General features: G+C 59.0%; 1 protein-coding gene across 3 annotated transcripts in view; it reads left to right on the top strand.

The window, feature by feature from the left end:
* CELF5 (CUGBP Elav-like family member 5) overlaps positions 1 to 26,042 on the top strand; it is a 48,971-nt gene that overhangs the window by 9,387 nt on the left and 13,542 nt on the right. For 2 of the 3 annotated variants that reach the window (XM_055344790.1, XM_055344792.1), the window contains exons 2-5: positions 10,095 to 10,177; positions 20,989 to 21,040; positions 22,845 to 22,973; positions 25,414 to 25,493. In XM_055344790.1, the coding sequence (XP_055200765.1) occupies positions 10,095 to 10,177; positions 20,989 to 21,040; positions 22,845 to 22,973; positions 25,414 to 25,493 (344 nt within the window). Of the gene's footprint in view, positions 1 to 10,094; positions 10,178 to 18,297; positions 18,392 to 18,756; positions 18,882 to 20,988; positions 21,041 to 22,844; positions 22,974 to 25,413; positions 25,494 to 26,042 lie in introns of those variants that run through there. The other variant, XM_055344791.1, reaches the window with a different exon arrangement.

Raw genomic sequence — 26,042 nt, 5'->3', positions numbered from 1 at the left:
CTGGGGAGACGGATTTCAGAGCTCAGATAATCAGCTCTTGGTGGGGAAGGTAAGCAAGAGGAAGGATCTAGCAAAGTGGTTCTCACCTGAGGTACTTCTGCCCCCAGGGGACGCCAGGTGATGCTCAGGACGTCTGTGGTTGTCGCAGGGGGTGGTGCTCCTGGCATCCAGTGGATGGGGGCCAGGGATGCTGCTCAGCCCTTCCCGGTGCCAGACATGGCCCCGTTCCAGAGAGCGACCACAGTCCTCTCGGCGCCCCCAGGTCCTGCATGACATGCCCCGCCCCCTCCCTGCCCTGCCCTCCTCCCTCTCTCCTCACCCACTCCATTCCAGCCACATGGGTCTCCTGGCTCTTTGTCCAACACACCAGGCCAGTCCCGCCCCAGGGCCTTTGCACATGCTGTCCCTGCTATCTGGGATGTTGTTCTCCCAAATCTCTGCGGGCTTCACTCTCTCACTTCCTCCAGGTCTCGGCTCCGATGTCACCTATTGGGTGAAGCCTCCTCTTCCTCCAGATTCTTGCATCCTCCTTCCTCGTGCCTTTCAACCTTCACCCTCTCAATGCCACCTCCCTGCAGACATGATTTATAATCACAGCCACCCTCCAGCACTCTAAACCCTTCTTCCCTGCTTTCCTTTCTTCCCCTGTGAAAACGAAGACTTCTGACATACCATAGATCCTGCTTTTTATGTTTTGCTTTCCTCTCCTCCTCCCCCATAGGCTGGAAACCCCATTAGGATGGAAACTTTTTTTTAAAGATTTTATTTATTTGAGATTTATTTATTTGAGGGGGGGGGAGAGAGAATGAGCTGGGGAGGATCAGAGGGAGAGGGAGAAGCAGATGCCCCGCTGAGAAGGGAGCCCAGATATGGGGCTCGATCCTGGGACTCCAGGATCATGATCTGAGTTCAAGGCAGATGCCCAACCAACTGAGCCACCCAGGTGCCCCCACGGATGGAGATTTTTGCCTTTGGTGTTCACTGCTGTGCCCCCAGGTCCCAGAATGGTGCCTGGAACACAGCAGGTGGGGGATGGACAGATGGATGGACAGGTGGATAGATGGATGGATGGACAGATGGGTGGATGAGTGGAAGAATGGGTAAATGAAGGGATAACGGATGGATGGACAAGTGGATGGGTGGCTAGGTGAATGGACAGGTAGATGGACGGATGGATGGACAGATGGTGGATGAGTGGATGAGGGGAGAATGGGTTAACAAAGGGATAACAGATGGATGGACAGGTGGGTGGGTGAATATATGGGTGGCTAGGTGGGTGGACAGGTGGATGGATGGATGGGTGGGTGGACAGACGGACAGATGGTGGATGAGTGGAAGAATGGGTTAATGAAGGGATAATGGATGGATGGACAGGGGGTGTGTGTCTGGATGGAGGGATCAGTGGTGTAGAGTGGTGACAGTCTGTGGGGTGAGGCAGGATGGCTGTGGGCAGGAGGTTGGGGGTGTGTGTGTCCAGATGAGACCTGAGAAGCCCCGGATGCATCCCGGGGTGTGGATGCTAAGTTTGGGGCAGAGGAGGGGTCAGCAGTGGAAACTAAAGAGACTGGCCAGGGGGTAGGAGGTTGCCCCAGAGACAGCGCACTGGACTGAGGGGCCAGGAGCATGAGTCCTGGGCATGAAGCCCGGCCCCCTTGCACAGGGGCCGGTGAGTTTGTAAGCGAGGGGCGGGGTGATGAATTCGGGAGAGAGCCGGTCAGCCCCGCTCTTGTCAGCCAAGTGGGGAGAGCCTGGGGCTGAGAGGACGGAGGGGAGCAGAGAGGCTGGCCGGGGGCAGGTGGTTGGTGGAGGGTGGCCCCACAGCACAAGGGAGTGTCTTCTGTAACCCCTAGTGGAGGCTCAGAGAGGTTACGTGACCCAAGATCACACAACAGAAAGGGGCACACTAGATCCCAGAGCCGAGGTTAAAGACTAAGAATGTGGGGCACCTGGGGTGAGGCCGGTGTGGGGTCAAAGGGCTTTGTGATGGGGCTTCACAAGAGCAGTTGTGATCAGGTCCTTGCTGGTGGAGGGAGCCGGAGGTGTGGGTGATCAGAGATGAGCAAGGGTGTCTTTCCTGCGTCTGTTTCCACGGTACAGCTGGCGCATAATAGGTGCTCAGGAAATCTTGGTAACCCTGTGCCACGCGTGGTCGGAAAGGGAAGGGGTAAACATGAATCCGCCGTCACTGCCCTCAAAGAGGTTGCCTTCATACGAGCAGGTCAGCCTGAAAACACAAGCCTTCAGTCCACGGAGCGCCTACTGCGTGCCCGGCGCTGCTTCGATCCCCGCCCCCCAAAATCATCAAACATGTATAAACCTCTGTCCTGGTGGAAGGGACATGTCAGTGGGCGTGGGGAACACAGGTAAACACGATGCGGGTGCCTCCAGCTTTTGGGAAGTTGGTATCACGCGACTTCACCTTTTGGTAACAGAAAGAAATCTGAAGGGGATTTTTGCTTTTTGGGAATAAAAGCAGAAAGCAGAACCCGCATTCCGCGGTGGGCTCCCCGGGAGCACGCTCGGCACCTGAGCATCGGCCGCCCGGGCTCGAACTGTGCCTGTGAGCACCTGTGCTGTGCCCCATTCCCTCCGTGCACCCGTTAGTGAGATGTGTCCTCAGGTATCAGAAAAGCCTAAGAAGAGGTGTTTTTTGGGGTTTGGTTTGGGTTTTTTTTTTTTTTTGAGTCTGGGAATGTTCAGAATTTCCCCATGTAAATTAGCGGTGATTGCCTCTTTACTTTGTGCCGTTTAGGCTGATGGAAGTTTTCGCAGGAACGCTCCACCTATGGAGAGTGAGGGAAACCTGTATGCGTCATGCGGGTCGGGATGAGGGCACTGGAAAAATAGAGCGGGGCGAGGGGGCGATTGGAGGCTGTAGCTTGAAACAGGGTGCTCAGGGGAGGCTTCACTGAGGAGGTGACATTTGAGCCAAGACCTGAAGGAAGGGAGTGGACTGTGCAGAGACCTGGCAAAGCATTCAAAACAGCCCATGCAAAGGTCCTGGGGCAGGGTGGCCTGGAGTGTTGGAGGAGCTGAGGGGCCGCGTGTGTGCGGGGGGCGTGTGCAGGGGGTGGGGGCAGAGTGGGCTAAGGGGGAGAGAAGGAGGAGGGGAGGGGAGGGGGGACAGGTCGTGCAGGGGGCCTTAGGGGCCGCGGCGAGGACTCAGGCGTGTACCTTAGGGAAGTGGGCAGCCCTGGAGGGCTGTGGGCAGAGGGGGTGCTCCCAGGGCCCTCTGGTAGCCCCCGGGGAGTGCAGATTGTGGGGGTGAGGGCGGCAGCGGTGGTGGCATCCGGGAGACCAGGGCGGAGGGGCCGCAGGTGTGGGAGGGTGTGGGTGGGCCTGGACCAGCAGGGAGGCCGTGAGCCGCCGCCAGATTCTTGCTGAGCACACAGCGTGCTGGGCCCAGCGCCGGGCCCTGGGGACACCTCGTTGGCCGGCGTTCCCGGCTCCCACCCTCAGGGAGCCCCCAGTCCAGTGGGAGAGTAACCCCTGAGAGGCAGCTACAGCGCCCTGCAGGCTCGCGGGGGCAGCTGGGGTGCCCGACGCCCTCGGCTGGGCTGGGCTGGGCCGCGGGCGGAGGAGGAAGGGTGGGAACGCAGATGAGGGCAGACCCCGGTGTGGGGAGCTCCGGGGTGGTGGGTGCGGGATGTGGGGGGGGGGGTGCAGCCAGGGACGTGGCCAGTTCCCAGCGCCAAGGGTACTGCTGCAGGACGTGCGTCCCGGATGAAGCCACCCTCGTCCTCTGGGCTTCCCCTGGCCCTTTGTCCTTCCCTCCGCCCCAGGCTGACCACAACGGGGGGCGGCGGGTGGGGGGATTCTGTTGTTTCCCAGCCTGGGAGCCTTCGCATGGTCCCTTAGCCAAGGCCTTGTCCCCAGAGCCCAGGGTGAGCAGAGAGCGGTTGCTACGGAGGGACCACGGCCTCCTTTGCCCTCCGGTCCTCAGACACAGCGGCTCCCGGGCTGGATGCAGGAGGTCCCGTGGGCTGGGGGCAGCCCCGGGCAATGGGCCAGGCAGAGATGGGCTCGGTCCTGGCCCTGTCACCTGCCGTGGGTGACCTGGGCCACTGAGCACCTCGGCCTTCTCCTCCATGTTGGACGCTATTCCTCCCCCCACTGCAGGCTGGGCCCGGTGGGGCTGCCCCAGAGCCCAAGTTGGGGGCCCCTATTGTTCTGTAACCCCCTGCTGATCCCATTTACCTGCGTAACCAAACAACTGGCCTCTCCACTAGATGGTAGGTAGCGCGCAGTGATCTTTTCACAGATGCTCTTGTGGCCACCTTTGTCTTAAAATATTAAAGGTTTTGGGTGAGCGTCCGGGATGATGGCGGAATTGGGAGCCCCCGCCACCCCACACCCCAGAGAGCGAAGCCTCTAAGCGCCGCAGATGGCAGAGGAGCCCATGACGTCGGGTCCCCCTGGGGTCAGAGCCAGCTCTACCCTTATCTGCTTGCACCTCAGGCAAGCCTTCCCGCCGACTGTGCAGGACGCCCACCCTACAGGCTCCCCGCAGGGAGGAGGAGGGGCGAGGGGGAGAATCTGCTTGGGATCCTCCCTCTCTCCCTGCCCCCCCCCGTGCTCTCTCTCTCTCTCCAAAATTAAAAAAAAAATCTTTAAAATAATAATAAATACAATCATGCAATTCTCTTGGGCCAGTCTGAGGATTCCAAGGGTTGATATGGGTGACGTGCCGCTATCAGATGCCTGGTGCTCGGTGGACACCATTATTATCATCATTACGTTAAGTCATGAAATCCCAAAGGCTCAGATCTCAGACCAGGGAGCAGAGGATCTCGGCATGAGGAGGGACTGTCAGGATTCTCTGGCAAAGACGTTTCCTCTCTGGGGAGTCACTGCTGCTTACCTCCAGAGCTGGGGAGCTCCCTCCCTCCCAGGGGAGCTGTGATGATACAGATCTAGTTATTAGGAAACTTTCATACATGTATACTCTTGTTCCCCAGTGATTTTCCCCATTTTTGGTCCCTGCCCTGTCCTTGGGCCTAGAGAGAGATCTGTGAGCATTGACACCACCCCACCCCACCTGGTCCAGGTTTTGAGAATTGGGTGTGGGGGTGAAGGGATGGTCAGGCGCTGAGCACTCTGGGAAGAACGCCGGGGCTTGACCGGCATGGGAGGGTGCTGCTGGACACCAGACCCGGCCCCCTTGTCATTGACGAGGCTGATGTATGGGGTGCGGGTGGCCGGGACTGAAACTAAGGTGAGAGGTTCAGGTGTGTAGGCTTCATATGGGTTCTGACCTCCCTCAAAAGGTCTCTCTGAAAAAAAAAAAAAAAAAAAAGGTCTCTCTGGGTCTGCGAGGCAACAGACAGACCTCGAACGATTAAAATGGGGGCATTTGATCCAGCATTCGATGCTGGCACTATTTTAAAGTTCCTTTCGGGGAGGGGTGGGTCAGGGGCCTGTGATCCTGCCCCCCTAGGCCCCGGGGAATTTTTTTTAAAAAAGATGCAAGCTCCAGGCAGTGTTACCCCAGTGGCTAGCACATGGTCCATTGGAGCCTGGATGTTCCCTGTACCACCTGTGTGACCTTGGGTAAGTCACTTCCCCACTCTGTGCCCTGGGCCCCCATCTGTAAAATGAGGACAACACCAGCAGCTACTCTGTGGGGTGGTTAGAAGGATCAAGTGAGTCACTGCTGAGTACAAGAGCATTAGTGTTAGAAGCCACCAAACTCTGTTAAGATCCTAAAACTCCGTGCTGATTGGGACTGTGTTCATTTGCTGGGGCTGCTGAAACAGCGCACCACGAACTGGGGTGGGTGGGGGCTTCAGAAACAGAAGCGCATTTGCTCACAGTCCCGGGAGCCGGAAGTCTGAGATCTGGATGTGGGTTGAGTTGGTTCCTTCCGAGACTGAGGGAGAACCTGGTTCAGGTCTCCACCAGCTTCGGGGGGCGGTTTGCTGGAAGCGCCTCCTGTTCCTTGGCTTGTCGATGCATCACCCGGACTCCTGCCCTGCCCTCACAATCGTGTGTCTGTGTGCCCACATTTCCTCCTATTGTAAGGACACTAGTCCCTACGGCATGGGGGCCAACCCCCCTCCGGCACAGCCTCCCCTGAACTCCTCGCATCCGCAATGGCTCATTTTCCAGATAGGATCCCACTGTGGGGTCCTGAGGGGTTAGGACAGCCGCATATGAATTTTGGGGAGCGGGGACCCAGTTCAGCCCCAACAGGAGCTGAAAAGTCAAGGCTGTATTGACCCAGAAAAGGGTAAACATCACACATTCTCCCCCCAACTAGAAAAGAGAAAATGAAAAGGTCAGGAAGAGAGAGCCCGTCAAGAGAACAGGCGAGCGTTTCAGCACCGGGGACAGTGGCACACAGTTGGGGCTTGTCCCTGGGGCTGCAAACCTTCGGGGCCCAGAGGCTGATGGTCTCGAAGGTCGCCGGGGGTCGGGGGGGGGTGGTGAGGGGGGTGTCCTACCCCGGCCTCGGGGACCAGCGCACTCCCGTGTTCTGCAAATGAGGCCTCGTGGGCAAGAAGGGGCCCAAGGAGGAAGGGTTTTGCCTGGATTGTACATCTCCCCTGGGGTCCAATTTCTTGCTGGCTCCACCTAATTTCTCTCAGGCCCTAGGCTAGCTGTCTTCACGCCTCCCCTTTCCCTGAAAACCTTGAGGGATTAAATTCAGAAAATAGGAACCCTGAAAAAAAAAAAAAGAGTAGAAGGACCGGCCACGGATTGGGGAAAGACGCGTGCATCCCATGTAGCCATAGAGGAACACGAGATATTCTTTATTTGCACAGCACATATAGAACTGCTACAAAGCAGCAAGGTGCCCCATCTAATTAATAACCATAGAAAGGTATGTGACCATCTCCATGAAATAGAGTGATGCACCCTCCCCCGCCCCCCACAACGACTGACATTTAAAAGGCCGGCAAATGAAGCATTGATACCGTCAGACCCGTTGGCCGGAGAATTCTTTGGTGCAACCCGCTTTGGGAAAACGGTCTCTGGAAGAACCAGTCAAAGCTGATGACCATAAGCCTACCTCATAACCAGCAATCCCACTCCTGGATCTGCCTTTGTGCCTCAAAGCACCTATGTCAGAAGCGCTCCGCAGCAGCCCTATTCACGATCGCGCCTAACAGTGGGCGCCCCGGATGCCCACCCACAAGAGAACGGAGAGCGGAGAGCCCGCCTGTGGCATATTCGCGGGATAAAACACGACACAGCTACCCGAGGAAATTAACCCCCGATACACACCACCACCTGCTCTTGGGTAGCAGAAGCCAGACACAAAGTGTGCGTATGCTCCCATCCCCTTTCTGTAAGTCCAGAGGCAGGAAGGACTCAGCTACGTTGACGAGTGACACCCACACGGGACGGGAACCCCTAATGAGAAAGGAACCACGTGGTTATCATGGGAGCCAGAGTAGCAGACACCTCTGGGGGGTGGAGGGGATTCTCATGGGGTGGGAGGCACGGGGGCTTCTGGTGGCTGCCCAGTCCTATTCCTTGACCTGGGGAAACAGTTAACAGGATTTTATAATTATTTGTTACATTGTACACTTACATGTTCTGCACCTTTTTTTGAGAGGGGAGTATGTTTTTAATATAGCCCGATGACAATTTTTTTTATTGTGGTAAAATACTCATAACATTAAAATCACCATCATAACCATTTTTCCCCCAAAACATTTATTTATTTTTAGAAAGGGAGGGAAGGGCAGAGGGAGAGAGACTCTCAGGCAGACCGCCTGGCGAGCGCGGAGCCCTTTACGGGGCTCCGTCTCACGACCCTGAGACCATGACTTGAGCCCAAGACAAGACTTGACTTGGACATTCACCTGACTGAGCCACCCAGGCGCCCCCTCCATTCTGTTTTTAACTGCGTATCTCAGTGGCATCAAGCACACTCACCCCACCCTGCACCCACCCCCACCACCGTCTCCAGAACCTTCCATCTCCCCACACTGAGACCCCATCCCCAGGAACCACTGACTCCCCCCACCCCCCTCCCCACCCCTGGCTCCCACCACCTCCTCTCTGTCTCTGTGGATGGGCCTCCTCTGGGGACCTCCTGGGAGTGGGGTCCTGCAGGAGGCGTCCTTCTGGGCCTGGGTCCCCTCCCTGAGCCTGGTGTCCTCTGGGTCTGTCTACGTGGTCACATGGGTCAGAATTATCCACTTCTTAAGGCAGATTAATACTCCGGTGTATGAATGGGCCGCATTCTGCTTATCCATGCATCTGCGGATGGACACTTGGACTGTTCCACCTTCTGGCCGTTGTGAACGATACCGCTGTGAATATGTGTAAATCTGAAATATCTGTTTGAATCCCTGTTTTCAATTCTTTTGGGTATAGACCCAGAAGTGGAATTGCTGGATCATATGGTAATTCTATGTTTAACTTTTTTGAGGAGCCGCCAAACTGTTTTCCACAGGGGCTGCACCATTTCACATTCTCACAACAAATTTTTTTTTAAATGCTAAAAACCCATCCTCAGCTCTGCCTGCTGGCCTCCTCCCCCAGGGCTCTGGGGGAGCCTCTGGGGGGCCCGAGGCAGACCCCTCCCCATCAGTCGGCCCAGGCGGTGGGAGAGGCGGCGTGGTGAGCACGTCCCAGAAGGAAGGACATGGCTTTAATTAGCTCCTGCCTGGAGCAAAAATGAGCACCAGGAAGCTGTTCCCAGGGCCTCTGCACAGGGGGTCCTCGGGGGAGGGAGAGGCAGAGAGACTGTAGGGAGGGAGGTGGGGGTGGTGGACACAGGGTCCAGCAGCATCCGAGCAGCCAATGATGGGCTCGTTGCACACGCAGTGAAAGTGAGGCAAGGCCCAGGGCTAAGGCCTAGTCCCCTGGGTCCATCCAAGGGGACCTGGCAGACCTGGCACCTGCCTGCCCTCCACACCCCGCTTCAGGCAAACATCTTTCAAGTACCTCTGATCTCCTCGGTCTTTCTCTGGGGGCTTCTCTGTCCTTGCTCCTCTGTCTCTCTCAATGTCTCTTGTCTCTGCAGTTCTCCCGCTTCCCACCGCCTCCCCCCCCAGCCCCACCCCAAGACACCCTCCCTGTCCTTGTCCATCGCACCCTGGCTCTGGACCACATCGGGGCTGGCCGGCCCCTCCTCTCCTGATTGGCTCTGCCCTTGGCCACTGCACCACACCCTGTCTAGCTCCAACCCCACCCCTGGCCCGTCCTTCCCCACTGGACCACCCTCTCTGATGGGGCAAACCGAGGCCCAGAGAGGGGTGTTGCCCCATTCAAAGCCACTGGCTCCTCTTCTGCATCTTTGAGGCCGCTGGTGCGCCCCCCACCCTCGTCCCTGAGGCAGCCGACCCCTCCCCCACCGCACCTCACCCAGCCTTCCCCGTATCTCTTTATCTAGCAGCAGCCACGGATTTAATTAACAGCTGGGTCTCCTCTCCCCCTCCCCTATCTCGCCGTTTGGGTGGGGGGCGGCTGAACCATGGCTGTTGTCCCCCCACATCCTCAAAAAAGTTGGCTTCCATCTCCTCTGCTTACCTTTAACTTGTATTTTAAAAGAACATAAAATCTACCATCTTAACCAATTTTTCCTTTTCTATTTTTTAATTTTTTTTATTTTTTTATTATTTTTTTATTATTTTTATTTTATTTTATTATTGTGATGAAATAACACATAACATTAAATTCACCGCCTTAACGGTCTCTAAGTGCACAGCTCAGGGCACGAAGCATGCTCACCCCGATGCATCCACCCCCCCCCACCGTCTCCAGAACCTTCCATCTCTCCACAGGGACTACCCCCTGCCCCACCCCTGGCTCCCACCACCTCCTCTCTGTCTCTGTGGACGGGCCTCCGCTGGGGACCTCCTGGCAGTGGGGTCCTGCGGGAGGCGTCCTTCTGGGTCTGGGTCCCCTCCCAGCATGGTGTCCTCAGGGTCTGTCCACATGGGGGCAGGTGTTGGGCCCCTTCCTTCCTGGGGCCAAATAACATTCCAGCGTGTGGATGGGCCGCGCTGTGTTTATCTGTCCATCCACTGATGGACACTTGGGTTGCTTCCACCTTCTGGCCATTGGGATCGATGCCACTGTGATCAGGGGTCTACACATCGCTTTCTCTTAACACCCCCCATTTCCTTCCTTTCCAGGCTGTGCCTTTCTCACCTATTGTGCCAGGGACTCCGCCATCAAAGCTCAGACTGCCCTGCACGAACAGAAGACCTTGCCCGGGGTGAGTCCTGAGTCCTGCCTGGGGAGGGGGGAGAGGGGAGGGGGAAAGGGACTGCTCTCAGCCCCGGGAAGCCTGAGGCCCTTCCTGGGATCAGCTGTGAAGCCCACATGCCTCTGGACTCAGAAAGAGGTATAAGGTGCAGAGAGATGGAAATGATCACCGGAGAGAGCATTTATTGAGTGCCTACTGCATGTCATGGTCCATACTTCATAACAGAGTGGTTGTGTGGGGCTGTGCAGCTTGCATACTGCCCAAGGCCACCTGGCCCGGTGTGTAAGTGTTGTTGCGGTGAGGCCTGAAGGATGAGGAAGCACTAGCAGACAAATGGAACAGCCCATGCAAAGGCCCTGGGGCAGGACCAGGCTTGGCGTGCTGCAGGACCAGCAAGGAGGCCTCTGTGTCTGGAGCAGAGGAAGCAAGAGGGAGAGAAGGAGAAGGGAAGGGCAAGGAGGAGACAGGGCAGGCCATAGGGAGCCTTTAGGGCCACCAGGAGGAACTCAGGCTCTGCCTGCTTCTCCCTATATAATGGAAAGGGATTTACTTATCCCTGGTCTCTATCCCACAGCAAATAGAGCTGTAGCCCTTGATGCAGGGGCTGCCTGGACAGCTTTTCCATCCCCAGGGGAGGTTGGCCCAGGCCCCAGCCCTGCTGGCTCTCCCTTGTGAGGAGGTCCCTGTCCCCTGAGCCAGCTGAGCCCAGGCCCCAGGCCGTGTCTCTTGATGGAAATGAGAGGAACCGTAGTGAGATCCGTGGCGCCCCATGAGCCCTGGGGGTGTTCACTGGTCCCTCTGGGATTCTCAGGGAGGGACTGCTCAGCATCGGAGGCATCCGGGGGCTGCTTGGGTGGCATCTGCAGCCACAGATGCTGGGAACACGGGTGCAGCACGGCTGGCTGGGCAATGGGGGGCGCACCTGGCTGGGATGTGAGATCGTGGCATGGGCAGACTTGATTCTGAACGAGGCTCAGAGATGCTCCCGGGGCTGGCCTCAACCTCAGGGTGAAGGATAACGGGCCCTGTTGGGGGGGGGCGGCGAAGTGGAGACGAGCGTGGTGGAGGGATGTGGCGGCCACACCGGCGGGCTCCTCACTGAGCTCCAAGCAGCCCTTGCCGTGTGTCCGTGAGCCAGTGACTGAGCCTCCCCGATCTTCAGCACTGGAGGAGCACAACAGCGCGGAGTGGAGGGAGGAAACTGTAGAGAAGGTGGTCAAGGAAGGCTTCACGGAGGAGGTGACATCTGAGAAGAGAATTCACAGTTTTCCCTCCCTCGGCCCTTGTGCTAGCACCTCCCCAAACCAACCGGCCCGGAACTGGAGGGCAGGTGCATCCATACCGGTTAGCGCCCAGGGAGGGGTGGGGGGAGCAGTGGAGCTCAGTGGGCTGTATTAGTTCTCTCCTGCTGCCTGGCAATTACCCCACAGCCTGGTGAGAGGAGCCCGGGGGGCGTTGGGCATCTAGACCAACAAACCAGTTTGTACTGGATTCGTCCAGAGTCGAGCCGCCAGCAAACAGCAGGATGGGGATTTGACCCCAGACCCCGAGCGGCGGACGTGCGCGTGTCTGTGGTCAGATTTGGGCTGGACGCTCGGAGGGTTCTGTCCAGGGAAACCCGCCGCTTCGCGGACCTGCTGACCCCAGTCGTGCCCCAGCCGAGCCCCAACTGGTTCCCCCCTGCTCCCACCTTCCTGATGGAGACTCAGACCCGAAGCCAGCCTCTGTTCCCGACCCGAGCCCCAGCTCCCTCTGTGCTGGGGGCCGAAGCAGGGCTCTGGGCTCCATCCGCGGCCGGGAGGGAAGACAAAGAAGGTGGAGGTCTCCCCCTAGGTTGGGGGCCCCTCTAGGGCAGACCCCGGGCCGAGTCCTCAGCACCCACTGGTTCATTCAGCAGACACTGAGCCCCCGATCTGTGGCTGGGGGGAGCCCAGTACAGATAATGAATGAGCAACCAGCCCGGCGAGAGGACTTCTGGTGCTGAGGGCAGCATGGAGCTGAGACACGGGGACACTTTCGGTGCCACTTGCAGACTCAGGATGGCGATTCAAGTCACAGGGGGTGCTCGCGGATGCCCCTGCACAGGGCGGCAGGGCCGAGGGACAGCAGGGAGCTGCAGTGGCTGGGGCCGGGGCAGCGGAGGGTGAAGCAGGGGGTTTGAGATGCTTGAGGAGCAAGGCTTTCCTGGGGCAGGAGTGACAGGGGCTGGTTGTCACCCCGCGGGAGGGGCCCCCCCTCCGCTGTAACAAAGCACCATCCGCAGGAGGGGGCTTAAAGCGACAGAGATTTACCCTCTCACAGCTCGGGGGGCCAGGAGTCTGAAATCAAGGCGTCAGCAGGGCCACGTTCCCTGTGGAGGTTCCAGGGGGGGAATCTGTTCCCCCGTCTCTCCAGCTTCCGGTGGCGCCGACAATCCTTGATGTTCTCTGGCTCGATGATGACGCATCCGTCCGATCCCTGCCTCTGTCACCACATGGCCGCCCTCCGTGTCTACACGGCTCCCCCCTCCCTCTGCCTTTCTCTTATGAGGACTGTCACTGGGCTGAGGGCTCGCCCTAAAGCCAGGATGACCCCATCCCGAGATCCATGGCTTCATGACATCTGTAAGGAGGGACGCCTGTTCCAAATGAGGTCCCGTTCATGGGTTCCAGGCTTAGGACTTGGGTGTATTGGAGGGGAGCCCCCCACCACCACCGGTCCCATTCAACCCGCCATAACGGACGAGCACAAATGAACAGCGGGTATAGGGCAGCCAGGGGCAGCATCACGGCGGGACGGGGGGGGGGGGCCTGCGCTGCCACCGTCACCCATGACTTCCTCGCGGCAGCGGGGCAAACAAGGCGGCTTCTTGGAGGAGGGAGCGTTCGAGCTGCATCTTCAGAGATGGGGAAGACTGTGGCAGATGGAGGTGGGGGTGGCGTGGGGACCGAGTGTGCCGAGACTGGGAGGTAGGAACGTGCCAGGCGCATTCCGAGTGCGGGAGCCCAGCAGAGCCCCCGTTGTCTAAAGGAGGAGTTCACGTGGGGTCAGAAGGGGGCTCAGCCCAGGCGGGGGGCGCGATTGTGCCCCCACAGGACGCCGGGCGACGCCTGGGGGACGTTCGTGACTGTCATGATGATTGGCATCCAGTGGTCAGGAGAACAAGGAGCTGGCGAATGTTCTAGAGCAGTGCTCATAGCCATGCAGTGCAGGCCACGTAGAGCATTTACATTTTTCCGGGAGCAACATTTAAAGATGAGAGAGGAACGGGCGCAGTTAATTTTCATGCTAGATTTCACGTGAACCCCCCACCTCTCCAAAATAGCATCATTTCAGCAGGCGGACCGTGTAGTTAGGGAGAGCCCACGTTCCTCTTTCCCTCGCGGGCGCCCGCCCCCCGGTGTGTGTCCTGCCTCCTCTCAGGCCACCTCAGGTTGGACGATCAGTTGTCACCAGAAATGCTCGATGTGCCTCTGCTCTTTGCCCTCCGTGACAGTGGCCGTCGGAAAACTAGGTTCTCACGCCCGCTTGCTCGAAGCGTACTTAAAAGATTTCCCAAGCACGGCGTCACGAACCGGCTCTCGGATTCGGGTTTACACTTCCACGAATTATCATTAGACAAAATTTAAGCTTCTGTTCCTCGGCCACACAAGCCACATTTCGAGGTGCTTGATGGCCACATGTGGCCATATCGGACAGTATTGTTCAAGAATGTTCCAGGCCGGGAGTCTGCACACTCCTAAAGGAACCTAAAGGATCAGAGAGTAAATATTTGGGGCCTCATGGGCCATAGGGCCTCTGTTGCATCACAGAAAAGAGACCACAGACAATACTTAACTGAATGGGTGTAGCTGTGTATCAATAAAACTTTATTTACACAAAGAAACAGAGGCCCAGACTGCAGCTGGCAGATCCCTGTTTCAGACCATTGTTGTCCAGTAGAATTCTCCACAGTGATGGAAATGTTCTGTCTCTTGCTGTCCCCTTTGGCGGCCACTAGCCTCTTGAGCCCCTGCAATGTGGCAAGTGTGACTCTCAGGAGCAATTTCTTTTTTTTTTTTTTTAAGATTTTATTTATTTGTGAGAGATACACACACACACACACAGAGGCAGAGACACAGGCAGAGGGAGAAGCAGGCTCCATGCAGGGAGCCTGATGTGGGATTCGATCCCAGGACTCCAGGGATCAAGCCCCGGGCTGAAGGCAGGTGCTAAGCCGCTGAGCTACCCAGGGATCCCACAATTTCTAATGTCACTCAGTCTCAACACGTTTACATGTAGACCTAGAAAACCCGCCACAGGTGGCTAGTGGCTACCACATGGAACAACTCTAACCCAGAATGTTCTAGATCAAGGGCTCAGCTACGATGTTAGACAGAATGTTCTAGACGGGGGGGGGGGGTGTTACCTACTGTATTGGCAAGTTCAGACCTAGAAAATTCTGGCCTAGGAGGTAGCTACTGTTTGGGGTATAGCACAGATGTAGAATGTTCTGGTAGCTGTAGAAGGATCAGCTACCATGTAAGACAGTGCAGGCCTAGAATGTTCTAGACCCAAGAGCATGAGGCAGTGCCATCATATGTCTAGATTGTGGAGTTTGGGGGTCTCACTTGGATGATACCAGCTCACGGTTGGAGGGGGAGAGGGAAGAGTCTCCAGCAACACCCAGAAACCATCCCTATCATGTGCTCAAGCCTGTGCTGTCACTCTCCCGACTTTCAGGGTAATCAACCCCTGCTTCTCGTCACGTTCTTCGCCCTTGTGAATAGATCTCTAAGATATTGGGCGGCTTTTCCCCGTCTTGCTTGTTACCTAGTATGAATGGAACCGTGTTATATGTAGTCTTTACCATCTGCGTGGTTTTTTCCCCCGTAATACGATGCTGAAGAGATTCGGTATCACCTGCTGGTGCCACGTGCCTGGGTGGCTGGGGCCTTTTCATCCCTGGGTAGTATTCCACGGCGCGAAGACGCAACGTATTTGTCCATTCTCCCATCGGTGGACATTTGGGTTGTTTCCAGGCTTTTGCTGTCACGGGTAGAGATCCTTGTCCGCGCTTCGTTTCTGATGGACACGTGCCGGGTTTCCCCTGGGCGCGCACGCAGGAGTTCCCACCCGGGGTGTGTGCGCCTCCAGCTTGGGCAGCCGACACCCACCTGACGAGCCAGGGGGTTTGGCCGGCGGGCGAGCCTCCTGCCCGCGAGGGCGCCCGCGGAAATGGCATCAGCACGCTCAGGGCCGCAGCAGGGGCCTCGTTCGTGGCTTGCAGGAAGAGCGACGGGGCTGCTGGGGTGGAAGGCACCCCCCTTGCCTGTCAGCCGCATCTGAGCACGGATGTCTGAGCCCCCCCCTCCAGGCGACTCTGCCCAACGACGGAGCAGCAGGAGCAGCAGCCGCACGAGGTTCGCCCCGTGCTGGCGGAGCCCACCCAGCGGGCGCATGTGCCCGCGCACGTGGGCATTAGGGGCCACAGCTGGGTCATGCTAGAGACCAAGATAGACACCGTCTCTCCCGTCGCCGCGTGTGTGCGTGGGTGTTGGGGGAGACGGCCTGGAGCGACCGCTCCTGTCTTTTTACCTCTCTGTACGCCGGGAGGGGACTGAGCCGGGTCGTTCGCTGGCTCCGGGCTTCTCCCCCGCACCACCCCCCAAGTCCAGAATGCTGCTTCTGAAGCAAGTTCCAGTTCCCATCTCAAGTGTGACAGCGGCAGCGTCCGTGGGGGATGCGGTTTAATCAAATCTCAGCATTCTGGAATAGGATCCTAAATTGAATAACAGAATCCCAGAATAGAACCCAGAATGGACCGCAGGACCCTGGAATCCACGCTGGGCAGATGCCTCCGATTGCAGTGGAGGCCCTTTGTGGGGCTGTCAAACCCCAGGATGAGGCTCCCGGAGATGGACCAGATCCATGGGGACAGAGGGGAGCAGCGGTGGCGGGTCCGGCTCCTGTCTCTGAGAGGCCATGCCATTCCAGGGGCACTATCCATTTCTTCCTGAAGGTCTTGAGGGGGAAAGGACATCCCAGACCTGATGGCCGCCCTGCTGTTCCTCTGAGCACCCTAGAAAGGGATAGGTTTGTCTAGCTGGCTTGGAGGGATCCCCCCTCACAGCCCCCTGCTGAAAACCCGTCCTGTGCACACAGGGGTTTCTGAAGTGCCCCCTCACAAGGCCCACTCCCACATGCCGTGACGTGGCTCAGAGCCAAACCAAACCTGAGAACGCGCTAGGGGCCCCAGGTGCCGAATGTCCGGTGGTTTGACCTTCCCAGGCCTCAGTTTCTTCACTTGTGAAATGGGGCCGCAGAAGGGCTTTGAGGATCCTGTGGGGTGACACGGGCCCGTTGCTGAGCTCACAACAGGAGCTTGGCAAATCCATGCTGAATGATCGAATGAATGAATGAATGAATGAACTGTCCCACGCAAGTCAAGCCTGCAGGACTCCAGGCCAGTCACGTTGTCTGTCCAAGCCTGCTTTCTCCCCCCAGGATACGGGGATAGCGTGGACACAGCTGGGCACAAGCGCTTGTCACTCCCCGTGCAGGGCGCTGTCCCCAGCACGTTGTGCCCAGCTTGCTCTTGACCCATGGGGACGGGGACTGGGGTTCCATAGGTCTCGTATCATGTCATTTCGGTTGTCATTTGTGTACTCTGTGTTGGGTGTTTGGTGGGGAGGGAGGCGCGGGGCCCCTGGGCCCCTGCCCCCCTCCCCGGGAGCTCACCCGAGAGGGACACTGTGTCTGTTGGAGGATGTACCACAGTCAAAGTCGTGCCTCGGCAGAGCCCCTGAAGCAGATGGCCTTGGGGGGGACAACTTCAGGGGGAGGTGGCACTGGAGGGGTGGGGTGTGGAGGGGTGAGTTCCAGCCAGTGGGTTCAGCAGTCCTGGAGGGGGGGTGGGAGGAGTGGGGAGGAATCCCAGGGTGTCACCCCCAGGGCAGTAGGGCCACAGCAGCACCTAGAGCAGGAGAGAGGCCTGGCCTGGGTGTTGGACAGAGGCCGGGCTGGGGCCAAGGGGCCGAGGGGAGGCTGGAACGGTGGCCTGGGCACACCTGGCCTTCGCCTCCTTATCACCTGGAAACAACCCAGAAACAACCCTGTCTTCTAAAGGCACAGCTTTGCATCTTCTAAAGGACCATTTGGGGGCCCCAGCCTGACAGCCAGGAACAGCTCCTGCGGTCCCCCGGCCACCTCCTGCACCCTCGCCGTTTCCCCGTCTGCAATACATGAGGGACGCTGGTTTCTCAATGATGTGTGGCTTGGCTGAGGTCGCCCAGCAAAAGCTGGGGGGTGGGGGGCAGAGCAAGGCCTGGGGCTCAGCTATCTAATGTGTGTCCACCCCAAAGGCACAGACGTTCCCCCAGAGCCCTGGCCCATGGGACCACTGCTGGCTGGGTCCTAGAGGACCCTGGGGGCACCAGCAGGGGGTCGGGCCTCCGCCTCTGACTCTCTCCTCTCCCTTTGTGACCTGCCCATCTGTAAAATGAGAACGTTCCCATCTCGTAGAGTCGTAGAGTCGTTTGGAGATTAAATGAGTCAGTGGATGTAGGCATCCCTCCAGCATGAGAAACTGTCTCCCCCCACCCCAAACTCTTACTCATACTTCAAAACCCATTGCGGATTTTCCATCTTCAGGGAAGCCCCAGGATAGCTTTTGGCTCTTCACTGTTCTATGCTCCAGGGTCTCCCAGGCCTGGATCCCCACCCTCAGGTCCGGGAGCGGCTGTATCTGCCTCTGCCTCCCCTCTGGGGGCCTCCCTGGGGTGGCAAGATCACTCAGCGTGGGGCACACCGGGGAATGTTGCTGAATAAATGGAGGGAGGAAAGGAGGGGGCAGGGAAGGGACGATGGGGAGCCAGGGAAGGTGGAGGAGGGAGGGAGGACACTAGGCAGAGACCTCTCGGTGGGACAGATGGAGAGAGGGAGCCGGAAGGAGGTGGGCAGAGCCAGATGGGCGGGCAGGGGCGACAGGAGGGGTGGGTGTGGGGAGACCCAGCTCCCCCCCAGCTCCCCCCAGCTCCCCTCCCCCCGGCACGCCTCCTCCCCTCCCGGCTCGGGCGGGCTCCGCCGGCAGGGCCCGGCCTCTGGCGGGCGGGCGGATCGGCAGCAGCGCCCGCCTGCCTGGGCGTCGGGCGCGGGGAGCGAGGCGCGGGCCGGTGCGCGTGCGGCGGGTGCGCGCCTGTGCGCCCGGGGCGGCCGGGCGGGCGGCGGCACGTGGAGGCCAGCCTGGCGCGCGGCTCGGGGCCGGTGGGTAAGGCGGGCCGCGGGTGCGGATGGCCAGGCCTCGGCGCCTCGGCTCCGGAGCGGGGGACGGGGAGGAGCGGCCCCGCAGCCTGGCTCCTCGGGCCCAGACGGGGACCCCTGCCCCGAGAGCCCCGCATTCCCGGGAGGGGGGAAGGGGGCCTCCCAGGGGACGCGGAGGGTCCCAGGCCCCGCAGCGGCGCGCGGGGGAGACGGGGCGCAGGTACCCAGGCCGCGAGAAGGGGGGGCGGGGGTGGAGGGTGCCGTGATGGGGACCAGGTTCCCTCCCCGTGGCCCCCCTCCCTCGCTCCCTCCTTCAGCTCATCCATCTCCAGAAGATTATATTTAAATATCTCTTTTGTGCAAGGCAGGAGCTGGGCTCGCCCCTAAGAGGCGGTTTCCATGGCAACAACAATTGCCAGCTTCCGTGTGGTGAATCAGCGTTGCCATGGCAACCCCATCCTCATCTGCCCAAGGTGCTGGGAGGAGGGAGGAGGTGAGGGCCAGCGGAGGCGGGGTGGGAGGGGTGGAGGCGAACGGGAGGCTGGGCTCAGGTGCCCCCACTCCCCCCCCACGTCTCTTCACAACCACAGCCTCCCCGCCGCACCCCCAGCCCAGAAACTGGTCCCATCTGGTTAAAATAACCTTCCCTCCTGCCTCCAGCTAGCTGGGTGTGGTACCCAGGTGGAGAGGGCCCCGTGTGTGTGTGTGTGTGTGTGTGTGTGTGTGTGTGTGTGTGTGTGTGTGTGTGTGGCAGTGCGTGATGGGGGAAGGGAGACGTGGTTTGGCCTTTCCCAGGTGGTCAGGGTCCCTCTAGGGATGCGGCTGGGTGGCAGGAATTGGGGACACTGGAAGGCCTCTCTGCTTCCGGGGCTCCCGAGGCTGAGTTCAAATTGAGGCAGCCCATATGAGCCTGGGAACAAACAGTCAGAATGGGGGGGGCTCCTGGAAAAGAGGGTGCAGAAGGAGGGAGGGGGCTTGGATGGTGTGGGGTTGCTCAGAGCTGAGATAAGGTCTAAGACAAGGGGAGGAAGATTTAGGGAGAGGGGTCTCTACTCATGGGAGCGGGTCGAAAGGTCCTGACATGTGAAGTCTGCGAAGGCTTAGTGCCTCGACTCCCCCACCGTGACCTTGGGCACATCGTCTGGGCCTTGGTGTCACCATGTGTAAAGCCCGGTGAAAACCATGCCTCTCCCTGGAGCTTGCTGGGGACCTGCGCCGTGACTAAGAAGCTGACATCTGTCAAGCACCTGCTCTGCCTGGCCAGGGGGACGGTCTGACCTGGGAGGGGGTCCGGGCCTGGCGCTCATTCCAACCCCGGGCCGGGCCCAGTGGCACCAAGCGGCCCTCCTATGCTGCTGGGCATGAGCCACTTCCTTCTGGTCAATTCGGTTCAGCAAGTTTCTCGGATTCTCCCTGCGTGGTGTGGGGAGAGCTGCCTGCTGTGAGAAACCAAGACATAGACTCTTCCTGCCCTGAGGCAGAGGGAGGAAGGGACCCAGAAGGGTGGAAGGAAGGTGCCTGCATGGGGGCTTTGGAGGTGGGTTTTGAAGGATGAATAGGAGTTCACCAGGAGCCACCAGGCATGGAGGATTCTATTCTCAGACCAGTGGAGAAGCAAATGCCACCCACTTCCCACCTCCCTTGAGTTCATTCTCAAATATCCACATTAGCTCACACCATGGCTGGGTAAGTTTGGGGGAGGGGGGTTAGAGGAGGATTTCTGTCATTAGATGTCATTTCCAAAAAACAACAAAACCCTGTCATTTTCAGTGCTGGGGGTTGAGGATAGAAGTGTCCAGAACAATGAGTCCAGATTGAAAGCTGGTCCACTCAGGTATGACAGTCCTCCCGCCCAGGGCTCAGAGAGCAGAGAGTAGCTGCCTTGGTGTCACCCCAACCATTTTATCTGTGTGTGATTCCCTGGGTTAGGAAGCTCAGACCGGGCTCAGCCGGGTGGCTCTTCTGCGGGTCTCTCCCAGGGTCATTCCTGCAGGGGTAGGCAGGGCTGGCCCTGATGAGCTGGGACAGGCCAGCCTCACCCCTCCGCGTGTGGTCTGTCGGTGGGGCCTCTCAGTACATGAGCTCTGTCCTCCCGCCTTGCCTGGGCTCATCACCTGACCACGTCAGGGTCCCCAAAACGGAAGTCTCTGGAGGCCAGAGCTTGGAACCACTGTCCTTCCACCACATTCCACTGGCCAGAGCAAGTCACACCAAGGCGCAGATGCAGAAGGGTGGGGAAATAGACTCCAGTTTTTGACGAGAGAAACTGCAAAGTCACATCACATCCGGGGACTAGTGGGGTCGGGCATCTTTGCAAGAGCCTCTACTGCCCTTGGGCAGGCAAGGAGGCCTCTTCCTACAGCAAGAAATGGCGTTACTGGGTTTTGAAGGTAAAGAGTTTTGCAGAGGGCAGTGAGCGAAGCCCTGTCAGTGGGACCACGTGTCACTTGTCTGACTGGTTTGCTGCTGCAAGTGTGGTGGGATGCTGAGCCTTGGGGCGGTGGGCAGGGTGCCTGCCAGAGCTCAGGTGAAGCCCGCACCCATGGTGCCCCCCACCCCCACCGCCAGCTTTGACGTCCTCCTCCCCTCTCACTCCACAGATGGCGCGGCCGATCCAGGTGAAGCCGGCGGACAGCGAAAGCCGCGGAGGTAGTTGTCATCTCTCCATGGCCACCAGGCTGGGTGTCGCAGGGGTGGCAGGAGAATGGGTGGGGGAAGGAAAGGAATCCCCTATCAGAAGGACGTAGCAGTCACCTGTCTGCTCACACCTCTCATGGTGGTGGCAAAGGGGCAGGGGAGCAGGGGAGCTGTGTCCCCTCTTCCAAATCACAGTGCCACAGGCCAGGAGTGGGGGTGGGGGGGGTCTGGCTAGGTCCAGCTGCTTGGCCCTAGAGCTTGAAATGCACCACTCCCCCTAGGATGCAATGTTGGGGGGGGGTCTTCTGACGCAGAGGGGATTGCTTTCAGCACCCACGTTTGTGCGTGTGTGAGCATACGTTCCTTGGCACGCCTGTGTACAGATGTGCGTGAGCACACGCACATGTGCATGTGTGTTTCCGGGGCTTACACCCTGGGGATGCCTGCCTGGCCTGTGCGTGAAGGCATGGGCGTGTGGATGTGTGTGTGTGCGAGCGTGTGTGCTTGACTGTAGTTCCAGGCTGGGCGTGTGGGTATGCAGGCTGGAGGCCTGGCGTCTGCATAGGTCTGGACCGTGTTGGGGACGTGACCATGGGGGAGGGGATGCTCGGCTGTCCCCCAGGCTAGTCATTCTTGGAGATTTTCCTACCTCCTCCCCATTTCTGGTGGACTGGGGTCTGGGAGGTGGCGTGTGGGGCAGCGCTGTTGGGACGTGTGTGTGTGTGTGTGTGTGTGTGTGTGTGTGTGTGTGTGTGTGTGTGTGGGACCCGGTACGGCCCATCTGGGATGGGACCTTGTTCACGCTCTCCCACCAGCTGCTAGTGTAGGTCACGGATTAGAGGCGGGTGGTCTGCAGGCTCCATCTCTAAGGCTTCTCTGTCTCTATAATGCTCCCTCCTCTCCTCCCCCTGTCTCTCCTGTCTCTCCTGTCTCTCTCTCTCTGTCTCACCTTCTCTCTCTCCCTCTCCCTCCATCCCTCTTTCTCTTATCTTTTTCTCTCCTTTCTCTCTGGTCCTCTCTGTGCTCCTCTTTATGTGTCTCTCTGTCTCTTACTGTCTCTCTTTGCCTTCTCTGTCTCTGCTTCTCTCTGTCTCTCCTCTCTCCCCTGTCTCTTTCCCTCACTCTCTGTTTCTCTGCTTCTGTGTCCTTCCCTTCCATCCCCGTGAGTGACAGCTGCCAGAGAACCCGTTTCCATAGTGACCCAGCGCAGCATCCCTGGGAGCTGCCGCTGCCCTGTGCCGGATTACAGGGGAGGGAGCGGGACTCTGGTGCCCCTTGCCGGAGAGGCTGGCCCAGCTGGGCCTCCAGCCAGAGCCCCCCACCCCAGCGCCACCAGATGGGGGCTCAGGCCTCGCGGGCACCTGGTCCTGTGCGCACACATGCCCTCACCCACTCAGCAGACAGGTGCCTGGCTCCTCTCGAGCGCTCACCCCGACTGGGAAATCTAGATGGCAGACAGACAGCCAGACAGACCGCCAGGCAGCCAGCCATGCAGTTCGTAGCTAGAACCATGCGTGCGTTCTCGGAGGGCGAGGAGAGAGGCACCTCGGCCCGGAGGGTGGGAGCAGGGACGCGGAGGCCCCAAGACCGAAGGCAGGACGTTCCCGGAGGTGGGCACTGCGCGAGCAAGCGCTTGGAGGGGAGCCGCGCGCGGCACGTGGGAGGATGGAGAGCGCGGGGCCGCGCGGCGGGTCCTCCCCACGCAGGCAGGGCAGGGGCCGGCGGTGCTCCCCCCGCGCCCGGCTGCCGCGGCTCCGTTGGAGGGACCGAGAAATTCCCGGGGACCAGGACTCGGCTGAGGGGGTGTCTCCGCCCACAGGAGACCGGAAGCTGTTCGTGGGGATGCTGAACAAGCAGCAGTCAGAGGAGGACGTGCTGCGGCTCTTCCAGCCCTTCGGGGTCATCGACGAGTGCACCGTGCTGCGCGGGCCTGACGGCAGCAGCAAAGGTGACCGGCCGGGGCGGGGCTGGCGGGGAGGGGGGCGGGGGGCGGAGCTGGGCGTCTGGGGGATGGGCCCAGGCTGGACGAGGGGGTGGGGCTGGCACGGGGGGCGGGGCTGGCTCCTGGGGGCGGGGCTGGCACGTGAGAGGGCGGCAGGCTGGCACGTGAGAGGGCGGGGCGGGCACGTGAGAGGGCGGGGCTGGCTCCTGGAGGGGGTGCGGGTGGGCACGTGAGAGGGCGGGGCTGGCTCCTGGAGGGGGGTGGCCACGTGAGAGGGCGGGGCTGGCACGTGAGAGGGCGGGGCTGCCTGAGGGGCGGGGCGGGCACGTGAGAGGGCGTGGCTGGCTCCTGGAGGGGCGGGGCGGGCACGTGAGAAGGCGGGGCTCCGGCTCCTGGAGGGGTGGGTGGGCACGTGAGAGGGCGGGACGGGCACGTGAGATCAGGGCGGGGCTGGCTCCTGGAGGGGCGGGGCGGGCACGTGAGAGGGCGGGGCTGGCTCCTGGAGGGGGGGGGGGTGGGCACGTGAGAGGGCGGGGGGGGGCTCCTGGGGGCGGGGCTGGCACGTGAGAGGGCGGGATGGGCACGTGAGAGGGCGGGGCTGGCTCCTGGGGGCGGGCACGTGAGGGGGTGGGGTAGACCCCCGGGGGCGGGGCCGCTGCTTGAGAAGGCAGGACTGTCTCCAGGGGGCGGGGCCAGGGCCAGGGGAGGAGGGCGGGGTTGACTCCTGGGGGTGGGGCCACGCACTTCAGAAGGCGGGACTGGCTTCAGGGGCGGGGACAGACATTCGAGGGGGCGGGGCTAGCTCCTGGGGGCGGGGCCGGGCCGTGAGGGGGCGGGGTTACCCTGGGGGCGGGGCGGACTGGGCAGAGACAGCCTGGTCCCACCTGCTCCACTGCCACCTGCTCCCACCTGGTCCCACCTGCATACCCAGTCTGTGGCGTCGTCTGTACCTCCCTGACCCTGTGGGACAGTTTCCCGTGGACCCTCTGCCTTATCCTGGCTGATCGTGTAGGAAAGACTTGAGCTGCTTCCCTGTCCACCTACGTCTCGGTCTCTTTTTCTCCCTGAGTGTCTAAATGACTCTTTCGGTGTGGGTCTTCATGTGTCTGGTGGTCTTTGCTACCTTTTTGGGTTCATCTGTCAGGCACCAACTCTCGCCCTACCTGTGCTACTTTTTATCGTCTAGGATTGAATGAATCCCATGGTCCTTATTTGCTTGGCTCTCTGTTTTTAAAAATTATCTTCATTTTTAAATTTTTTAAGTGTTTTTCAAAGTTTATTTATCATCTCTACACCCGGTGTGGGGCTCAAACTCATGACCCTGAGATCAAGAGTCACAGGCTCAGGCAGCCCTGGTGGCTCAGCGGTTTAGCACCACCTTCAGTCCAGGGTGTGATCCTGGAGACCCAAGTCCCACGCCTGGCTCCCTACATGGCCTGCTTCTCCCTCTGCCTGTGCCTCTGCCTCTCTCTTCGCTCTCTCTGAATGAATAAATAAATAAATCTTTAAAAAAGAAATCACAGACTCTACCCATGGAGCCAGCCCGGCGCCCTTCTTTTTTTTAATTGTTATTTACGTACTGTAAAATTCACCTTTTCCAAGTGTACAGAGAAATGCTTTTCAGTATATTCCAAAAAATGTGCAACCATTGCCACTCTCTAGTTCCATTTGTCCTACCCCACCCCTCCTGCCTGGCTCTTCCGTAGTACTCTGCCTGTCTGGAACTATGTCTAGTAGTCTCTCCTTATGATTGTGTGTCTGAATTTGCCTGTGTCTGGTGGTCCCTGGCCGTCTGTCTGCCTGATTTCTGATTTCTTCCTGTGTGACTGGTCATTTGGGTCTGACCTGTTTGCTTTTGTTTTGTTTTGTTTTGTTTTGTTATTTGTTTGTTTTTTTTTGTCCCGGTCTCTCTGACTCTGGTCACACGGGCATATCTGTCCAGGTGTGAATGTATCCATGCCTGAGTGTGCCCACAGGACTGTATCTCTGCACCTGTGTCTCAACATTTGTCACCTTCTCTCTGCGTATCTGATTACAACTCTGGATCTCGTGGCGTCCAGTGGCTGATGGGTGTTCTTAAGCCTGTGCCCTTCACTCATTCTGGTGGGCAGGACCTGCCTCCCCGACTGCGCACCGCCTCACTGTGTCTGTCCGACGGTGTGTGTGACAACTAGCTGTGTAGCTGGCTGGTTTCTGAGTGAACGGACGGCCGACTGGCCGATGTTGTGTTCTGCGGCTGGCTGCATGCTTGTCTTATTGCCTGATCCTTTACTGTCCGATGTCTGTCTCAACAAATGACTGTTGTCTCTCTGTTCTGACTGTCTGACCTGGCTGCCTATGTCTGACACTGACCAGCCATCCAGGGCTCCCTGTCCCCTCCCCAGTGGCCCCTGCCCACCCGGAAAGGCCCTGTTGCCCCTCACACATTCTCCTTCTCTTGGGGCAGGCTGTGCCTTTGTGAAGTTCTCCTCGCACACCGAGGCCCAGGCGGCCATCCATGCCCTGCATGGCAGCCAGACCATGCCGGTGAGTAGGAACTGCCCTGGGTCGTGGTGGTGGGCATGGGGACGGGGCCAGGGAAAAGGGACAAAGCCTCTCCCTACCGTTCCAGCCACCCTGTAGCCTCTGGCTATTCATCAGTAAGGCACAGGTGGAGAAAGAGGTGCAGTCTCTCACGGTGGTGTGGGTGGGCGTACGCATGCGAGTGTGCGATCGTGCATGTGTGCTGTGAATCAGTGTTTGTGTGAGCATGCAAGTAATTCTGTAGGGGTGTGCATGGATGTACTGCCGGTGTGTGGCTGCATGTGTGGTTATGTGTGGACTAGCATGTGTGTGTCTATGTCTGTGTGTGTATTTAAGAGAGAAATGTATGTGAGTGCATGTGTGTGTGGTTGTTAGTAGGTGATTGTTAATGTGTAGTATGAGGTGTGTATGTGAATATGTATGGATAGGCGTGTGTGCTAGTGTACGTGTTTCTGTGTATGAGTGCATGTGTGTAAGTGTGTTGAATGAGTGTGCTTGTGTAAGTGGGTTTTGCAGTATGTATGTAGGTGTGTGCACATGTGTGTTTATACA

The sequence above is a fragment of the Nyctereutes procyonoides genome, unplaced genomic scaffold (assembly GCF_905146905.1).
Source record: "Nyctereutes procyonoides isolate TBG_1078 unplaced genomic scaffold, NYPRO_anot_genome, whole genome shotgun sequence".
Taxonomy (NCBI): domain Eukaryota; kingdom Metazoa; phylum Chordata; class Mammalia; order Carnivora; family Canidae; genus Nyctereutes; species Nyctereutes procyonoides.
This window is presented reverse-complemented; position numbering and strand designations above follow the sequence as displayed.